Source organism: Camelus ferus, chromosome 25 (assembly GCF_009834535.1).
Source record: "Camelus ferus isolate YT-003-E chromosome 25, BCGSAC_Cfer_1.0, whole genome shotgun sequence".
NCBI lineage: Eukaryota > Metazoa > Chordata > Mammalia > Artiodactyla > Camelidae > Camelus > Camelus ferus.
The window spans coordinates 16,502,431-16,522,945 of NC_045720.1; the positions used below are offsets into that span (position 1 = coordinate 16,502,431).

The 20,515-nt window shown below is 40.7% G+C and overlaps 1 protein-coding gene across 11 annotated transcripts in view; it reads right to left on the reverse strand.

Moving 5' to 3' along the window:
* Nucleotides 1–2,847: 2,847 nt before the first annotated feature.
* Nucleotides 2,848–20,515, reverse strand: part of COLEC10 (collectin subfamily member 10) — a 397,848-nt gene continuing 380,180 nt past the window's right edge. For 9 of the 11 annotated variants that reach the window (XM_032468090.1, XM_032468089.1, XM_032468088.1 and 6 more), the window contains 5 exons: nucleotides 17,157–17,228; nucleotides 15,714–15,785; nucleotides 8,600–8,653; nucleotides 7,141–7,236; nucleotides 2,848–5,244 (listed from right to left, as the gene is read on the reverse strand). In XM_032468090.1, the coding sequence (XP_032323981.1) occupies nucleotides 4,853–5,244; nucleotides 7,141–7,236; nucleotides 8,600–8,653; nucleotides 15,714–15,785; nucleotides 17,157–17,228 (686 nt within the window). In that variant the 3' untranslated portion in view covers nucleotides 2,848–4,852. Of the gene's footprint in view, nucleotides 5,245–7,140; nucleotides 7,237–8,599; nucleotides 8,654–15,713; nucleotides 15,786–17,156; nucleotides 17,229–18,752; nucleotides 18,926–20,515 lie in introns of those variants that run through there. The other 2 variants (XM_032468092.1, XM_032468091.1) reach the window with 2 other exon arrangements.

Sequence of the window (20,515 nt, forward strand, 5' to 3'; positions counted from 1 at the left end):
CTATCTTTGAAGAGGTGTTATGTTGAAGAGGAAGCAGGAGTAAAAATGGAACAGGTTTATATAGTCCATCCCTGACAAAGGATTAACTCTTGGGCTTCAGTGTGGTGGGCCTGATGTTCAATGAGCCTGAGGAGAACTCTATCCATGAGGCTAGAAATCTGATCTGTCTTCTCCATTGTGTCTCTAGTCCTTAGCACATGTTAAATGCTCTGTAAATATAGGTGATGAATTAATATCCATCTGCACCAATTTTTCACCAAGCACCTGGACTCTGATTTGGACTTCATTCTCCTGCTGGCACTGGACATCTGCCCTGAACCCTCTCCATGAGGTTTTACCAAACCACCCACCTCTCAACGGCCTCCTTCCTTGGGGTTGAACCCTGTCCACCATATACCCTCTCCTAATAAGGAGACTATTTATGACTGAGATGCCCCACGTGACTTTGAATCTCATTTCTACTCTTTATCTGTGCCTCAAATGCCTCACCAACAAAATGTGAATTCACTGGGTGTGGGCCATACCATCCAAGTTTAGAGAAATTTCTAAAACTGGGCATCCACCTTAGTGACCAGGGCCACAGTGAGGACAGTTCTCCCTGCCTTGGTTTGTACTTTCATTAAGAGCCTGCCCCGGCTTGTTTCAGGGCCAGACCTCTCAGAGCTGTAAACAGTAGAAGGCAGAACAAGGACACAGATGGAAATCAGAGAGAAGAGCATTTTAGTTCATTGTAAGGAAAAACTTCTTAAAGGGGTTAGCAAATTACCCTAAACCTTCAAATACGGACTGTGTGACCATCTGTTAGGGGTGCAGTGAAACAGAGCCCTATATTCATAAAAATGTATGCATACAATATCTGTGGCAAATGGTTCTTTTCCTTTAAACTCCATTCAAAAGGTCATGACTTTTTCACCCTCAAATTTTCAGGAAGCAAGCTAGATGATGAGGGCTTTACAACCTCAAGGTCATACAGGTCTATGATTTCATTTTTAAGTTTAAAAAAGTAGTTACTTTTTATATGATAAACATAAGTTCAGATGAACTGCATCTTAAAAAAAGGTATACACGATTTTAGAATCAATAATATCCCGTTATGAACCTCAGCTCTAATTCCAATAGCAGCACAACTTTGGGCAGATTTATTCATTGCCCTGAAGATGAACATTTTATCTAGAAATGAGGGTGAAAAAATTCTGTGTATACACACACACAGGCACATGCACACATATAGCATCTATTTTTAACTTAGGTAATTTTTACATACGTTAAAATACGGTTTGTTTCTTTTCAACATGTAGCTGGTGGTGATGGCTGTTTAATTGTATCCATATAACGTGTGTGGCTGCTTCCCTGCTTCCTTCCTCATTATACAGGGATACATTATACCTCATTACCTCCTTTAATTGTCACCAAACTCTCTGAGGAGGAACTACAAAGATTGGGAAAACAAGGGCCTGGAAAATACTCCCCAGGGACCAGGAAACTGGCATACTTGGCACTGGAATTCAAGGCAGTCTTCACAGCAGATCTAGATTTTTTAATTTCAAAGCGAATACCCTCAATTCTCTGCTACAAGGCATGGAATCCCACCATGATATTCTTATCACAGGTAATACCTGCAAACACCCCACCTCAATTTGTTTATGATGCAGTGGGTTCTACTATTTAGTTAACCTTTCCTCTTTCACAGATGTCTGGATATGTAATCCAGAGAGCTAAAAATTAATTGGTTAATAATAATCAAAGCAGCTCATACTTGGGCAACGTACGTCTAAGTGGGACAGAACGCACTTTTATGGTTGAGCTGTCCAAAGCTCAGCACAGGATGTACAACTTTCTACTGTGTTTGGGTAATAACTCCTGGACACAAGCTATCTTTTTCTTGCCAGGTTATAGAGTGTGTTGCTTTGAAAAGGCAGCGTTCTGCAACCTGCGAATAAATTTTTAATGTTCTTTCCCCAGAAACTTTATGTTATCCTTGGGAAGTGCCCAGGTGTGTCCATGAAAATTTGAGTATAAATTTTACTTTTGAGAATGAAGTTGATTTTAAATGCGAATTACTTAAGGGAATTCTCTAGTGAATTCTTTTATGGGGAAAATAATTACTTGTTCATTTTTTATTTTGCGTAAATCTTGATGTGTAGACATTTCTGAGTTAAAAAAGAATCCAGTGAGTGCCATATTTGTCAGGCAAGTTTCTGAATCTCCAGTATCTCTGTTAATTAACCCTAATCGTTAACTTTGGAAAGTGGTTAAGAGAGATTACTTGAGCCCTTGTTACCACAAGGGAATCATGGATGAAATTTCACTCAGCGTAAGAGAAGTAAAGAGAGGCTGGAGAGAACCCTGGGATCGACAGTTCCACTCAGCAGGCTGGAGTCCTGCTTTTCCCTCAGATGAGTCAATTTTGGTAAATTGTTTAGCTTCCTTGGGCTTCAGTTTTCCCACTGGGAACATGGCAGTAAAAATGTCTGCCCTTCCTACTTCACAGAGTTTATCAGGATCACATGAAAAATGGTACGTGAAGGCATTTATTTTGTAAAGCACAAAGCAAGGTTCATAGCAAACCTAAGTGTGTGGTGTCTTCAAAATTTCTCCCAGGCAAGGTCGCAGGATGAATTCCTATTCTTTGAAACTCTGTCATCTTCTCTTGGAATCATTGGCAGCAGAGATGAGTCATTGAGAGAAACATTGTTATTATAAAAATCATGATAGAAATAAAAATAGCACTGACAGTCCACACAATTAGTATGCGTGCTGGGGGCGCTTGGGACAAATCAGAATATGGATCCCAACGTGAGCTGCCCACAGGCAATGTCTGCTGTCTGTTTCCTCTCTCCTCTTTTCTTATCGCTTTCTTTTCCTCCGAGTGTTTCTAGATTCTTGTTCCTCAAGCTCTTGGCTGGCATTCTACACAAGGATACTGGCTTTGATATGGCGTCTTCCTTGATAATTTTTATTAAGCCTCCCTGCCTTTAAAATATGCCACATTCTCGAAAGTCTGAACTAGTAACTACTTTATTAACCTGAGGAATGGCCAACATTGACCAAATTCCTGTTACTGAGCACAATTGGATGAGCTATAAATGAGAGACGTTGACTTTGATGTCACTGTACCCTAATGACATCCTTTAAAACCTTCCGAAGGGAGAAATGGAAAGGTCACAATCTTGGCTAGTGGACTGTTTGTATGACTTAGAATTGGGATTAAAACTGATTAGTTGCCAACATTTAAAAATGTAAAGATAAAAAGTTCCAGCTTTCTGACTTCTCTTAAATATCAGTACACAGAGCGACATTGGGTCCTCTATGGCAAAAGCAGCAGTGACTGAGAAGCGGCTGGTTCCTTTAGGAGCGCAAGCTGTGTTCAGTGTCCCAGGAACCCCACCTGTTCCACTTCATTTGCTTCTGTCGTCTGTAGGGACCCCATAGGGCCTGAGCTTGTGACCCTTGATAAACTCACAGAAACAACCTAATTAAGTCCTATCTCATAACCAGTTAGTCATGGTTGAAATCATGGACAGATGGTTTAAGGGGAACATATGTTGTTGATCTGTTCCTCCCACTTCATTAACTGTTTTGCCAGCATTTTAAGCAGTCTAATTATATGTCACAAACTATAACTGGAGCAGCAGCTTATAAGGGGCGAATCTAGGGTTTTGCTGAACTTTTAGTTTTAAATTTCAAATGGAAGCTGCCTTGAGGTTGGATCGGCACTTCAAAGTAAAACTTTCTCAGCTTCGTGAACGTGAGTCCTGGGCCTGTTCCAAACTCCACACCCGACACATTCCTGTGACGCCAGAGTACCTGACAGCATCGTGGCCGTGGGGTTTTTACAACATGCAGTTACGGAGAGCAAAGGGCCTCTCACAAAATGTCACCACGAGTGATACATTAGAGGCAGGGGAGGGTCCTAGAGACTTGGTGTTGCTTCTAGAGTTTTCTGAAGGCTTCACTAACACCTTCCCTCGTTTCCATGCCCAAGGAGAGGAAAGTTGCTATGGATAAATCTAAGATGAGGAAAAAAAGAAAAAAAAGGAGCCAAATTAATAGAAGGGGGCAATTTAGTAGGAGGATTATGAATAACATTGGGAACTAACCTTCTCTTTTTTCTTTTCAATTTCTAGAGTTCCCTTTTCCCCAGATCAAAGGGTTAACATCTGGGGGCCAGAGATTTAAGTTGAGGCCTTGTAAAGAGAAGTGGGGCCAAGGCTTGGTACACTTCAGTCAGTGCAGGCTGTCAATCAGAAGCACAGAAGTTGTGTGTATGATTCCATACGGTCTGGGACAGGTCACTAGGCTGAAGCACCTCACACAGAGGCTTAGAGTTGAAGTATTTCTATGTCTGTGCAAACAAGAGGTCCTTGCAAGTGTGGCTACGGCTGGTGACTGGTCAAAGAACTGGGGATCTTGGGTTCAAAGACAGATAAAAGCAGAAGGGTCTCTCATCTGTCTGGCTTGAGCAAGAACAGGTTAGCCTGGTCATCATCCACCAACTGTCCAGTTATCCTCTGGCCTGGATAGACATTGGTTTAGGACTCTAGGGAGAGGTGGCAGAGCAAAATACCAAAAGAACGTATCATCTGAGACAGACCACCTCCAGCATAACTTGTAATTCGAACTCTCGGGACCCAGAACCTGGTGAGTTATTGGCTCAGTAACACATGAAACATGAATGCAAATGTCCAAAATCATCATGGACGAGCATGGCGATGGAGATTCCCAACCTCAGTCTAGCAGTTCTCATTTGTCTTGAATCAGAATGAATGCATGTCAGTAGAAAGAAAAGGATGGATAAAAGTAACTGCGCTGGTAGCCACAGGGCAATGACAAATGTGTAGCAGGAGGGAAGTTACCTTTTCTTTTTCACAAACTCACAGACAAAGTACATGGTAAGATGGCACTCGGTGTCATTCCACCTGCCTGAGCTCAGCATTTCCACACAGTCCTCGTGACCGTAGGGGTCGCTGGGCTCACCCTCCTTCCAGTTGCTGTAGTTCTGCAGTGGCGTGTTGTCCGTGAACACGTACTGGCCCTCCCTCTCAAGGTCATTCACCCCGATGAACACCCGGAAGAAACCACTCTTGGAGACGTAGTCAGCGAGGAGCGTGTTGGCAGCTTCGTCCTTGGGCATGGCCAGCATCCCTCCCCGGATCCGGCAGTGGGTCAGGGATTCCCGGTAGTTCTTCTCCTCCTGCACGATGTAGTAGAATTTCTCTTCGGTTTCCCTAATCCCTGCTATGACTTGGCGGCGAGGGAAAGAAGAGTATGATGACTGATCTCAAAAAGGGAAAAGCTAAGTATGTTATATTGCTAGATTTCCATTCCTTTCTTCAACATCGAACAATTATTTTGCAAAGCTTTATCACGAGGTGGGCACTGGTTTATTATTTTCCTCCACTTCTCTAGCTTCAGATGGAGGACAAACTCCTATCGCTTGTCCTCCCTCATCCTTCCTCCTTTACTTCCCCCAGCAACATGAAGCAGAGAGCTACTCAGGGAAAGGTGTGTTATGTGAACTGTCACCCAGCTCATCGCAGACAATTTTTCCCATCCTCGTTTATGCTTCTGCCATAATTTCAGTTCAGTTCCATGAGCATGCCCTTCCCCCTTCCACTTCCATGCCTTCCATGCCTGGAAGTTCTCTTCACTGCTTTACCTGGCAGATTCCTACTCATCTTTTAGATCTCAGTGGAGGTGTTTCCTCCTCTAAGAGCCTTTCCGGTGCCCCAGGGCAGACACTGGCACTCTTGTGAGTTCTCTCCTGTGTTTCTGTTGCCCCTTTCACTTCATAGCACTTAACACATTCTAGTCTAATTGTTTGTGTCTCTTCTACTAACCTGTGAACCTTTTGGGGCCAATGACTATGTCTTGGTCACTCTGTAGCCTCAGTGCCTACAACAGTGCAGGAGGTCGTACAGGCTTATTGGACTCATACAGAAATAATACGGAAGTTTGTCCACTTTGGGCCAGATTCCTAGGTTGTGGACGTGTATGTCAACTGAGATTGTCTATACTTCACTCCAGGTACATGAAGTAGACAGAGCTACCGAGAAAGCTTCAGGACAGACTGGGGGACTCAGTCATCACAAGCTCATACTATACTATATATGTTTTGGGCTTTGGGTGAAACTGCATATATTTTTAGGGTAAATAAATTAAGATTTACAAATAAATCTATGACCATTTGAATGTTAAGAACTGTCACTCTCTGTTGAACCTCTGCGGTCTGGTTTATTCATTAGGATCCAAGTCATGTCAGAGGCAGCATCTTCTAAGCAGGTTATAACTAGAGTTATAATTAAGGGCTAGTGAATATCAAACATTTTCTATGCCTGTAGTATTTCAAGATGAGGATGGACACGAGATGGCATCTGTGTGCCTCCAGGAATGGACAGTAGATATGGCTGGGTTATAATAAATGAGAATACAACAAAATGAACCCAACAGTGACAGTAACTACAAGAGTTCCCTCCTTCATACTGTCTCAGAAGAGAGGACATAAGCCCCAACTTTCAGGGCTTTACTGCTAACTGGAATGAGGAAATGGACAAGAGATAACAGAAATGACTAATACAGAAAGCTGCATAATTTAAAGAAACACATAATGTTCCTATTGATTTGCACTGAGGGTAGAGGAGCCCGTGAAACCCATATTCAAACCCCTGCTCCACTGTTCACAGCTCTGTACCTACGGGCAGGGTACTCTCTCTAAGCTGCAGTCTAATCATAGTACCTGAATCACAAAAAGTATTATTATTCCAAGTACTCAAGAAAGTAGTCATTGGCAATATTGTTACTTCTGTCTTCTGAGATGCTAGCTGTTTGATTTTTGCTGTCCCTCTTTATTCCGAAGGCCTGGCTGGCCGAACTCTGCCCTTCCCTCCATTCCCCTCTCTCACTGAAGCACCTTTTTCTACCCACAGGCCAGGCACACACGCATGCCTACAGGAAGAGGACCTGAAGTGGCCTAGAGTCTGAGTAGGGTAATTAGCATTTCGAGAGACCTTTAAACCGGTGACACTATCTCAGGAGGCCTTTGCCCGGACCAAGTTACTTCCTGCTAATATATTGGAGCTGCAGTGTTGAAAGAGATAAATTCATGGATACATAGCACAAAGCAAGCAAGAGTAGACTTACCATTCTTGACAAATCTCATCGATGTCTTAAGGCGAGCCACACTGATGTCCAGCTGTCCAACAACTTTCCGGTATCTCCCACAATCACAGACGGTACCTTTTAAACGACAGAACTGTGAGTTCATGTTGAAGCACCTGCAGACCAGCTGAAAAGAGCAACTGGTCTCTTCCTGGTATTTCCTGTCTGTTTCCAGCCTGGCTGTGTCTCCCTGTGAATGGCTATGCTTTTCATCTTTTATTTAAGACAGGGTTTCCAATATACACTGCCTATAGGATTACAGAAAATGTCTTTTTAATTATTTTGAATGAGTTAAAACACAGCTCTAAGTGAGATTTTTTTTTTTTTTAAGGAACAGTAAATATGACAAAGCACTGCACACACGTTGTGAACCATTTGGCTTTTTTGTTGAACACAGAAAGTACCTCTCCAGTCTCAGACTAAAATCTTCACAGCTTTTTAAAAACATATTTCTAGCTAGTCTTCTTTTCTTACTGCATTGTTCACTGGCTCACACGACTCTCCCAAGACAGTAGAAACCTTTCATGATGAAATCAAACGTTAATTCTGATCATCCATTTGGAGTATAGCTTAATGTTTAAGTTTAAATCTTGTGAATAGACCCATCTTCCAATTTCAAGAGCCAGTTGTCGTGGATTAACTATGATCTTAATTTCTGCCATTAATTCCCCTTCAGTCATTTACCTTTGCAACTATCTACTGATAATACGACAGAGAAGGAATTCTAAGGAAAGCAATATAAAATTCAAATGATTCCCTTTTCCTGTTTAACAGCTGCTTCGTGTAAACATCTCCGTTTGCTTTTTTCTTTGGTGGTTGAAAAGCAAAAAGAATTCTATTAGCCAAAGGGAAATAAAAATATCTGTGGCTTTATTTATTCGTATCATGGTTAAATATAAGGAATTTAAAACAGTTCTTAGAATTAGTTTTCACTACACTTTTATGGTGGAAGTCATGGAAGCTCACCAAGAACAAGCTACTTTCTGTACATGTATCTTAACACTGGAAGTAAAGCTCTCTTTCATATCAGCAAGAAGCTCCCTGGCCATGAAGCATGTTCTGTAACCATGGGCTCTCCCTGGATCATGCCAGTATTTGGTTGAGATGCTGGTAGAATGTAAGGCCTGCTGGCCCTATTGCTGTGGACTTTGTGGATTTTCCACTTGTCTGGGAGAATGAAGCCTGCTTCCTGATGTGCTGGGTTTGCTGCCTCACAGTAAGCCTGATGGGGGTGGAGTGCACCGTTATCCCCGTCCCCAGGGTTGGAAAGTCACCAGCTGATTGAGAGGACATTTTGCGTCTTCCCTTTCCCCTAGCCCAAGAAAAATAAGCTGAATCACACTGAAAAGTCTATTGCTTTTCTATTAAATATATTTATGTTTGCAATGATTACATTTGGAATGATGCTAGCAATGAAAGAGGAAAAATGAGTGCATTATACCTGCTTTGCCTTTTCCTCCAGGTATCCCAGGTAAACCCTTTTCCCCTTTGTCACCTGAAGAAAAACAACAGCCACAAAAAGAAAAACTAAATAAAACAGTATTATTGATGAACAGAATATAATGCATAGAATAGGATGAAACAGAAGTATTTTAGACAGACATGTCCTACACACCTAAAATAAGAGGAAAAAATTTTAAATTACATTTGTAATATCTTCAATTAAATTTCCTTGGTTTTATAAAAATAATTTGATTTTGAGTTGGCTGCACAGGTACAACTAATCAAATAAGTCACAATTTAATTAGGTGGAATGCAGAATTCCAGTTGGAAGTATAAGAAACATTTAAATTTGTGTCACTTATCCTACTAACATGTTTTTATGATGTGAACTAGTGAGCAAGGCTAATACAATTCTTGCTTGCATGTTTTTAATTTTAAAAGTGCCATTGTTTGATATATCTACATCAGCATATATATAAATACACATAGTGTCTGTGTATTTACTATGCCCCTAAGTTCTTTCATGTGACTTGCCCCTTGGATTTTCAATAACATGCATTGTGCTTTTTCAATTTAATTCAACAAATATCTACTATTTACTTACTCTATGCAAGACAAAAGGCTTGGTACTTTGAAAAGATATAAAGAGAGACAAGATTAAACTTCTGGCTTGAAAGAGTTTATTGCTTTTTGGAAGAAATGTGATACATGCAAATATCCATAATATAAAGTCATGTCAAATATATTATCCTGAAATATCAGCCTTGATGTTTCCTTGCTGTTCTTCTTTGTATGTGACCATGTTTCTTACAGAGACATCCACAAAATAATTCTCAGAGAATCAGATTTATTAAAGCAGAGAGAAAAAAAATGTTGTTTTTTTCCCAACTTCAAAATAAGCCCTTGAAGCCCACATCAGACACAATAATTGAAAGCAAAAGCTTTTGATTTATAAGAGGAAATGTTTGGCTGAAGTTCCTGGGACTCAAAAGAGAAGACCCCGATAGAAGTAAAACAGAGTTTATGCTTCAGTGGTGATCTGGAAAAAGAATAAGAAAGGATTCAGGAGGGATGAACATAGGATGAAGGTCACCCAGGCTAGAGAAGAGGACAGAGCTTACTCCTGTAGGACTTTGGTGTGGCCTGGAATTGGGTATATGACCCAAGGGGACAATGTGAGGGGGAATGGAGTCAGCATTGAGGTTCTGCTTAACCCCTTCCTTTACCAGCGAAAGGGAAAAGGTGGGAGCCACCTTAAAACCGAAAAGGAGACCCATATTACCTGCCCTGTAGTTATTCTTTCATCACTGTCTGCTGACTGCTTTACATGAAGGGCCTCGTACCTATCGGCCATTGATCATCCAGAAAGGCATGGCTGCCAGGGCCCCAAGGATTTGCTGAGCCTTTCCAAATTGACCCATGTGGACACTTTTCTTTACAATGATGCCAGACATTTGGGAGCTCCCCCAGACAAAAGGAGGGGCCCTTGAAACCCTGAATGTAGTTTGAGTAAGCAGGAGGATGTCTCAGAACTTGCACTTGGATGAAATGAGACAATGGTGAAATCCAAGACAATGGAATGTGATAAATATTGTAAGAGAGGCAATGAACACACTCTGTCCATTGTAGGAAGGGGCGAGAAGAGATGGTGCTCCAGCTGGAAGAATGAAGGAGGTCACTCCTGAAGAGACAGCATTGGAGCCTGGCTATGAAAAGCTTCCGCAGGTGAAGATGGGAGAAGGTCAGGGACGATTTACAGTAGAGGCGAGGTTGGGAAAAAACCATAAAAATACACTGAGCACCCTGACAAGGAAGATTGATCTGGACACACCTAAGCTCTGTCCTGTGAACCCCTCATTTCCCTTATACGTAAATTGGAAAAGATAAGGCTGGATTTTGAGAATATATTGATTGAATAAAGGGAATATACATTTGCTGAGTGACAATCATTTGTCAAGTACTGTTTGGATACTTTATAGATATTATCATACTAAATCCAATGAACTAGACACTATCATTATCTTTATTCTACAAGTGAAGAAACTGAGGATCAGAGAGGCAAAGTGGATTACTCCAGGACATCCAGCAATTCAGAAGAGGTGCTGGTGTTGAAACCCAGCCATTTCTGACTCCCCAGTTCATGGTGCTTTCTGAATAACTTAACCAATGATTTAATGAAGAGAAGCAAAGACTTCAAAAAATGTTGTAAAAAATTGAAAGGAATACCAGTCCTGTCATCACCAAAAACAGTATGGACTTGAAAGATCATATGAATATGGCTTAGTGTTTTAATTTAAAAAATAGTTTATCTTCTTTGTATGTGAATCCCTTCCAATTCAACATGGAAAATTGATTCTAGGTCTACTATGATCCTGGTTCTGGTCTAAGCCCAATAATGAACATTAAAAAAGCATACACAGTGTATTTGCTTTAGAAAATGATAAGTTTTTAAGGAAAACTAAGTACACATCAGAGACCAAGGAGATGAGACACTAGGCACTATCATCCTCTAATGTAAAAGTGAAATAAAGCAGGTATCTGGTGGGCATTCAGAGAAGGAAAGATGGCTGTGGATCAGGGCAGGGAAGGCTTCACTGAAGCGGTAGCCTTTGACTAGATCTTACAAATGAGAGAAATAGATTCCTGAATTGATACATGGATTTTTTTTTCTAACAGGATGTAAGCACTGTGTCTATGTTCCAGTAATTTAACTTGAATTCCTTTTTTTAACAGCTAGGAAAGTCAAGTGAAAAACCATGGAAGTCTGAAAAAACAGAGCTTGAATCCTGATTGTGCCACTAAATGTGGACAAGTTACTTAATTTTTTAAGCATCCATTTCTTCACTTTTTTGGTGTGCATATTTTTGTTTTGTTTTGTTTTTTTCCATTTCTTCATTTATAAAGTGGAATAATGGTACCTAAAGTCATAAGATCATTAAGAAGGATAAATTAGATAATGTGTTATCATGGGATTCAGTCTGTGCTTGACCCCTAGAGGATGTTCTACCAATGTCAGCTTCTGCCCCTAAATCAGAGTTACAGTGAAGAGAGCCAAGTACTCAGCCAATTCATAGTGGATGTGAGCTCCTGGTGTCCCCTTGACCCAAAAGAATTCTGGTTTAAAGCCATACACAAAAACTTATTTTTGGTCCATAAATGGGAATACCTCTGTATTAACTGTTTTAAGGTTGAAGAATTAGAGGTTGCATTTAAACGAACAAACAAAACATCATAATACTTCCACTGTAAAAGGATTATTGACCTTAAGTAAAAGCATCTATTTTGCTATGAGATTGAATTTACCTATACTAAATCATTCTTTCTTATTCCTGAAATGAAATATTGACATCCAGAAAGCTACCTTATCCATTCAAGTGACAACATTAAGGTCAGCCCAGAAAGTTGAGATTAATCTGAGTCAGTGAAAAATTTAGAAGGGCCAATGACAAAATGAGAACAATAAATTTCAAAGTACAGATTAAAAATGAAATTAATCCAGGTGAGCCAGAACACTGAACCTCCATTTTTTTTTTTTTTTTTGAAATTCCAGGACTTGCTCATAAATTTCGATGGCATATCTCTGGAGCAGAAAAAAATATCTCAGCCAATGGTGAAAACTGATGTTAAGAGAAAGTGGTATTTATAGAAATAAAGAATAGAAAAGGGGGCCACATCATAGGAAATAAAATATTTTATCTCTTATTTTTTTCATCATTAATGCAACAAACGTTTAGAAAGTTTCCACAGTATAATAGACATTAGAAAAAAAATGATTAAAAAGTAGGGTCCTCACGTAAAGCTTATATTTATTTAAACAAATAGGCCTGATACACCTTTCATCCATATGTTTCCTCCAGAAATTCACAGCCTAGTGGGCGAAACAGACAAGCTAATAAACCATGAGAACAAGTAAAGTGATGGAGGTGTCTCTAGGTGCATAGGCACCTGAGCTTGACTAAGGAATTGGCCTGGAGAAGACAAGGTTAGTTAACCCTATCATTTCCAGACTGTTACTTCTCCAATATTTGAAAGTTCATCCGTTTTGAGGTTCAGAAAATCACACTAAAATCCTTGGCTCTGTCATCCACCCCTCTCCCTTCCAAAATTACCTCGTCTTATTCTAAGAAAGGATTAAGACTTGGTTCAAGATCATTAACTCCGGCTCTCCTGGCTGGAGTCTCATCTGGATTTGGCACATCTAAATCTAGGAAAGTGTAACACCTAGAATAACTCATTGAAAAATAAAGGTCTTGAATTTTGAATGTGTCCATGGCAGTGACTTAGCCTGCCCTTCCACTTCTGCTCATTGCTAGGGCAATACTTGAGATCTTAACCTTATATGACATGGTTGCATCCCAGACATTTTGAAGTCCAGCATCCCCTACTCTGGCCACACCTTTAACCATTTGTTAAATGAGTCTGATACAGCCAGGGGAAGATCCATGATGCATTTTGTCTGAAGCTTATACAATTTGAGGCGCCTTCTTTAAAAAAAATATAAAACCAAATAACAGATGGAGAAGTACTTATAAACATGAATACTTATTATAAGAAAAGAAATAAAACGAAATCATTAAATTTTAAAAGTAGTCAAGTACCACATTACAAAATTCACTAAAAATGATAATATTTTAATTAAAAATTGAATTTTGTGCCTCTCTAATTCTTTTTTTTTTCATATATTATGTGTTGCATATGTCTGGCTGCATTCATGAACATCCAATTGATCTAGCACTGTTTATTGATAGGTGCATCATTTTCCATTTCCAAAAATTGTCATCTTTGCATAAATCAAGTGAGCAGTTCGTATGTTCAAGTAAACTGTGTATCCAAGTAAAAAATGATCACTAGCAGTTCTCCCATATTTTTCATCGTGTTTAGTGCCATACTGTAAACCTTGAGTAACAAACACCATGTGGCCCATACAAGGTGCCACTAGTGATGCTGGCAGTGCTCCCAAGAGGCAGAGAAGAGCCAGGACACTGCAAGACAAATGTGAATTGCTTGATAGGTACTGTAGATTGAAGTCTGCAGCTGGGATTGCCCACCATTTCAAGATAAAAGAATCCAGTGAAGGACAGAAAAGGAAATTTGTGAAGCTGTTGCTACAGCTATCCCGGCAGGTAAGAAAACCTTGCAGTTTTTGAGGAATACCTTTTCGTCTTATACTGAAAATGCAGAATTTATGTGGGTGTAGGATTTGTATAAGAAAGGCACACCCATAGATCCTAAGATGATCTGAGAAAAAGTGAAGTCACCATATGACAAAGCAAAAGAAAAGTGAGGATTTAAAGCTGGAGGATTGAATGCCAGCAAAGGACGGTTTGAGAATTTTAGAGAGAGGTTTGGCTTTAAAAATCTCAATAACAAGAGAAGCAGCTTCTGCTGATGGAGAGTCAGCAGATGAGTTCCCAGACGCCATTAAAAAAAAACCATTGAGGAGAAAGAGTATCTGCCTGAGCAGGACTTTTTTTTTAAGTTTATTTATTTTTTGGTGAGGGGAGGTAATTAGGTTTATTTAGTATGTATGTATGTATGTATGTATGTATGTATGTATGTATGTATGTATGTATGTATTTATTTTTAGAGCAGGTGTTGGGGATTGAACCCAGGACCTCATGCACGCTAAGCATGTGCTCTACCACTTAAGCTATACCCTCCCCCCTTGAACAGGATTTTAATGCAGACAGAAGTGCCCTATTCTGGAAGAAAATTCCACAAAGGATGTTGATTAGTAAGGAAGAGAAGTGAGCACCAGGGTTTAAGGCAGGAAGGGGTGGACCAACTCTACCGTTTTGTGCAAATGCAGTCGGGCTTATGGTCAGGACTAACCTTACCTATAAAGCTGCTAAACTCCAAGCCGTGAGGGGAAAGGTAGACACCAGCCATCAGTGTTTTGGTTGTAGGGAAAGGAGGCCTGGACAGTGAGAGACCTTCTTCTGGGCTGGTTCCATCATGCTTGTCCCTGAAGTCAGGAAGTACCTTGCCAGAAAGGGACTGCCCTTTAAAGTTCTTTTGATATTGGACAAATGCCCCTGGCCACCCAGAACCCCATGAGTTCAACACCAAAGGCATCAAAGTGGTCTGCTTGCCCCTAAACACAGCATCTCTAATTAGGCCTCTAGATCGGGGGTCATACAGACCTTTAAGGCTCATTATACACGGTACTGTATGGAAAAGGTTGTCAGTGCTATGGAAGAGAAGCCGACAGAGAAAACACCATGAAAGCCTGGAAGGAGTACACCACTGAAGATGCCATCATTGCTATAGAAAAAGCCGTGAAAACCATCAAGCTGAAACAGTAAACTCCTGCCGGAGAAAACTGTCCAGATGTTGTACACGACTTCATAGGATTTATAACAGAGCCAATCAAGGAAATCAGGAAAGAGACTGAATATGGCAAAAAAAAAAAAAAAAAAAAAAAAAAGATGGGGCAGGGGGCGAAGGGTTTCAAGCTATGGATCCTGGAGAAATTAAAGAGCTAGTGGATATCACACCAGAGGAATTAACAGAAGATGATTTGATGGAGATGAGTGCTTTCGAATCAGTGCCAGACCATACAGAAGAAGACATGGAGGCGGCTACCTCTGTTTCATAATACTAAAGCAGGAATGTGCAGGGTCAGGATGTGACTGAAAACAAAACGATGTGCATATATACACTTCAAGTTCTCACCTTGCTAATAGATCCCAGACACGGAATGATTATTATTCCACTGAAAATAAAAAAGAATATTATACTGTTCTCTACTACCTTGAGTTTTACGAATAATGGTTTCCTCCAGCTGAGCATGCTTCACGGTCATGACACCCATTTTCCTTGTATAAAGGATTATGACTAGTAAATCCCAGGAGAGAGTTCTACACAGAGACTAACTGAACTTTATGTTTGAATCTGTCCCTGAATTTCAGTTTAACTTTGCTCAAGGTCTTTTTTTAAAAGTCACATTGCTTACGTATGGAAGAAACAGCCAGGAAATAAAGGAAGAGAAAACTTGTATTTTAAAAGAAGGAAAAGGGGTTATTTTCATGCTACAGAACATCTCAAAATAAATCAAGGGTAGGTTCGACTTGCTTTAAATTGCTACTGGAGAGCAGTAAAGTGTGGCTTACCCTTCTTGCCAATGGGCCCAGTCTTGCCAATGTTGCCCTGGTCTCCGATATCACCCAGATCTCCCTTAATTCCTGAAAAACAAAGCATATCATCTTTGTAATCCTAAGGTTTTGTCTTCCCTGTAATGATGTGCCTAACATACAATATTCACTTGAAGGAAATACCAAAAAGCGCATCCTTCTATCCGTGGTATGTAATATACATCCTAGGCTTTATTTGCTATTTTAATAGCATTAAATGGATGTATTAAAGTTAAAATGTGGGTGAGTGTGACAGTCCTGGGCCTGATGATATTAAAATGCTTACAGATGCACTATTTCCTAAAGAACTCTAGCAGAGGACGTTCCATCTAAAGGTCAGATAAGGGGCTGAGTGAAAGAATTCTTGCATTGTATTCTAATTGTGTTCCTCTTGAGATCCACTTTGGCTTCACTTTGGGATTCTATTTCCTCTCTATTTAAAAAAAAAAAATTTGCCTATATTAGCCATGTTTTAAAAGGGAAGGGACATACAATTGTAAAATCTAGTAATCAAAGGGACAGCAGAGATTGTACCACAAGTTTTTATACAAAAATATATATGTAATCAGGGATCGCTGAGTTCACAAATTTGTTACAAATTTTGGTTTTTAATCTATGATTATCTAAAAAATTTCACCAGTTATGAAGGTATATATTTGTGAGAATAATTTTGCAATTGATTGTTCATATTTAAAGAATAAGAAGAGTTTAAATCAGCGTTTCTCAAACTGAGGTCTCAAAGGCCTGTGGATCTTTTCTTCTCTTTAATTACTAAAGGTTTTAAAATCAGTGTTCTCAGGCCACCCCTTGTAGCAGTTGGCAGGGAATATTTCTAGTGCTTGGAAGACACATGCTTACACACTGTAATCCAGAAGCTATATTTTGGCGAGGCACAGTCTCGGCTTTGTGAGTAAAAACATTCCCTTTGAGTGATTCTCAATTTCTTTGCTCCCATTCCTCCCGTGTAAACTCCACCATTTGCCGAGAGAACTTGGAGAAAGGTGAGGAAATCAAGGATCAGACACCTCTTTTTGTTCTTTCTTATTTTCTGCCTCACCTTGAAGTCAGCCAGCCAGAGTTGCTTATCATGTTTTCAGAGGGGAGACACAGCGATGAACACAGCTGCGTTTCTAAAACTCACGGTTTCTCTGATATTCCCAGAGACTGCTGTTCCCTAGAGGTCCCAGGGTGTCCCACTCATACCAGCCCTAAGGATGCAGCTTGAGAACTGTGTCTGAGTCTTGCTGACAGGCAATCTCACAGGAACTCTCTGGTGGTGAGTAAATTCACAACTGAAATGCATTTCATGGATCTCGGGGACAGAGGCTGTAACGAAAGCTGCTAAGGTCCAGGGCAAGTCTGGTAGGGAGACAGAAGAGTATTTTGAAACTTACAATGTCACAGCCATATCTTGTTACCTACCTTTGGGCCCCATGCGTCCCACTTTGCCATGCTTTCCCTCCTCTCCTGGATCTCCTTTCTCACCGTCATCTCCTTTTGAAATGGAAAATGAATGAGTGGAGCAACTCAAATAGTAACATAAGCACAGACTCCCCAGGAGAAGCTGAACATGGCTGGAACCCACCCCTTAGCTTAATGCTTGCTTTAAAACTCTGATGTGAGTCTGTACCTAGGCCTATGTGGACGGACACTCAGGGAAAGAGAAGAAACTCCGAGTGTCTTTTCTCTTTCACTTTTCTCCACGTTGTTGGAGGAGGTCATCAAAAGGATGGGACCACCAGTTGACCAGCAAGCTAGACCCTGGCAATTAAAGGCTCCTCACCTCTTCCCCAGCCTTTGGAATGTGTGTTCCATCCACCGTTCCCAAACCTCAAGCTATTTCAAGGATGCACCCTTGAAAGAGTACGGTGTTGAGACCATCTGGACTGAGTGCATTACCAAACTCAGTTAAGGCATCTGCACCAACCTGTAAGATTCTGGTGGGCGGGTGCAGAGATCTCCTTGCCTTGATTGGAGGCGGGCACTCCAGACCCTTGTAAGTAAACTCCCCTTGCTTATGACACATGCCACCTACCAATCTGGAGTGGTCTGCTTCTTTCTTCAGTCTCCCCTTACCCTCTGCATATGGGGCCTGATTTCAGATTTCACTCAGGAAATTCCCCAAATTGCGAACCAACACACATCCAACTCTATATTTAAAGAAATATCCTTGCTGGTAAATCCCTGAGAAGTTTGTTTGAGCTGATAAATCTTTATCCTGGCCAGAGAATCCGGCAAATTCTGGAAGTGTGTGCATGTATATGCAACCGTATACAAGTATATCCATGCACAACGTGTAGAGATATATAATACAAACATAAATTTACATGATCTAAATATGTAAACTATATATATATATATATTCCTCTCTGACTGCATGCTTTGGAGCCCCAAAGTCATAGGCATAGACCTGGAAGAAAAGCCCAGAAGCTTTTTAGGGATGGGGAACAGCGGCAAAGCAGTTCTATGTGAGCAGCGAATATTTTAGTCATAGGTGGGTTGACCTCCAGCAACTCGCCCAGTCAAGATGGACTGAATGAGTGGTTTGATGGAAGGTATCCTGGACTGTGAATCAGGAATCCTGGATTTTATGGTCGTGTCAATCACTGATGGGGTAAGCAAATTTCCATAAGTTAGCGATTGAGCTTACTGGCTTTGGAGTCAGATAGCTCTGGACCTTCCCCACTCCACCGTTCAGTATCTGGAGAAAGCTGGATATGTGACTTCCCTTTCTGAGTCTCATTCTCCTCTCCTGTAAATTGAACTAGTAACACCTACTAAAGAAGGCTCTTAACAAGTTTAAATATGATTAACAGGCATCAAAGACCTGGAACGTAATCAGTGCTTGGCCACCGTGGCTGCTGTTCTCTCATTGATACTGCGGTTTCCTCATCCTTAACGTGGAGATGATCCCCGCCCTCCCGAGCTCTCCCAGCTGTATTAGGATCAACAAGGTAAGTATGCGAACGTGCTTTGAAAACAAAGAGCACAACACACAGTATTATTAAGACCAGCTACCCGCGTTATCACCGCCGCAGTCTCAGGACGTGAAGGAGTCCTGTTCGGTACTGGTGGAAAGTGGTAGGTAACAGTGGTCTTCTAAAGACAAACATGCAATTCCTGGGATTAGTTTAGTTTGGGAGACAGAATGCTGACATGTTCATTCATTTATCCAGAAAAAGCACAACCAGCCATTCTCTATTTTTTATTTTTTAAGAGCAGAATGTTAATGTTGTAAATGCAAGCACAGCAAAGTATGGAACAGCTGGATTTCCAGGTTGTGACATTAGTCAAGCAGTGAAACCCTTCACATGTGAAGCTTCAGAATCTCCCTCTGGGGATGGCTTTCAAAACAAAACAGTGTGCCGATGATTTGTGTGATCTGACTAGTGGGGTAAAGTGGATGAACTAGGTGGCATTTCTGCAGCTAGAGTGATCAGTGACTGTTTATTGAGCAGTTGTAACGTGTACCAGCACTGAGCTAACGTCATCACTATAGCAACTCTAAAGAGGAGGAAACTTACTGCTCCATTTTATGGATGGAAAAACTGAGACTCTCCGAGGTTAAGTTGCTATCCTATTGTCATAGAGCTTGTGAGTAGTCTAACTAGGACTCAACAATATGTATGTCTCTGCGCCTCCAGATCCCTACCAGCAAACAACTGTCCCCTCCAGTCTAGGATTCTGTGACTCTCAGCAGATTGTGGATTTTCTAGAATGTGGCGCTGTGCCAGATTTTTGTGGGAGAAAAGGGAAGATGCAGGGGGAAAATGAGTTTTTGTTCCTTTTTGAACAAGAAAGACAGTGGGGAAGAAAAAAAAAATCAGCTCAATATCTCAGTGACTTAATTCCTAGGGAATATATCCTTGAGGTCATTGGGATAACTGAGACCTGGCTTTGCCACCCATGAGCTGAGGGGCCTTGGGAAGTCCTTGACCTTGGGCCTTCGTTTCACTCATTTGTAGAATGAATGAAATTAATACTTTGTTCAGAGAATTCTGGAAAAGGTAAAATTAAAAAAGTATTCCCCATGGTGGGGGGGGGGGGTAGAGCTCAGTGGTAGAGTGCATGCCTACGACACACGAGGCCCTGGGTTCAATCCCCAGGGCCTCCATCAAAAACAAAATAATAATAAAATAGATAAATAAAAAAATCACCTCCCTCAACAAAAAATGAATAAATAAAAGATAACATGTTTTTTTAAAAAGAAAGAAAGAAGAAAAGTATTTCCTTCAGGATGCTCTCTGATACTCTCAGGCTGGGCTAAATTCTCCCACTAATTACCTTCATGGTTTAAAATACCACTTTCTTCTGAGTGAGTCTCCTTATCTGGGCCATCCCTTATGCTCATCTGTGACCTGAGGGATAACTGGGGTCATCAGGGATTTATTCTCCCATCCCTGGAACTGAGCAAAGTGTTTGGCTCTGGTGTTTAATATATATGGTTGAACTGTGTATATTTTATGAGCCATTAAATATTTTACAAATATAATGATAGTGTTTATTGAATACTAAGTGCCAAAAGGGTTCCTAGTACCTGACATGCATCTTACCATTCCAGCCCCACAACAACCTTTGAGATGGATACCATTCTTAACTCCATTTAACAGACGAGAACATGGGGTCTGCTAGAGGTTAAATAATTTCCCAAGGTCACATAGCTTGTAAGTAATAAAGCCAGAATTCAAGCCAGGGAAAATGCCTCCACAGCCCACATTCTCCACAAGGTGTGTGACGGGAAACAAATTTCTGTTTGGGCATTTCTGGGTTTTGGGATTGCT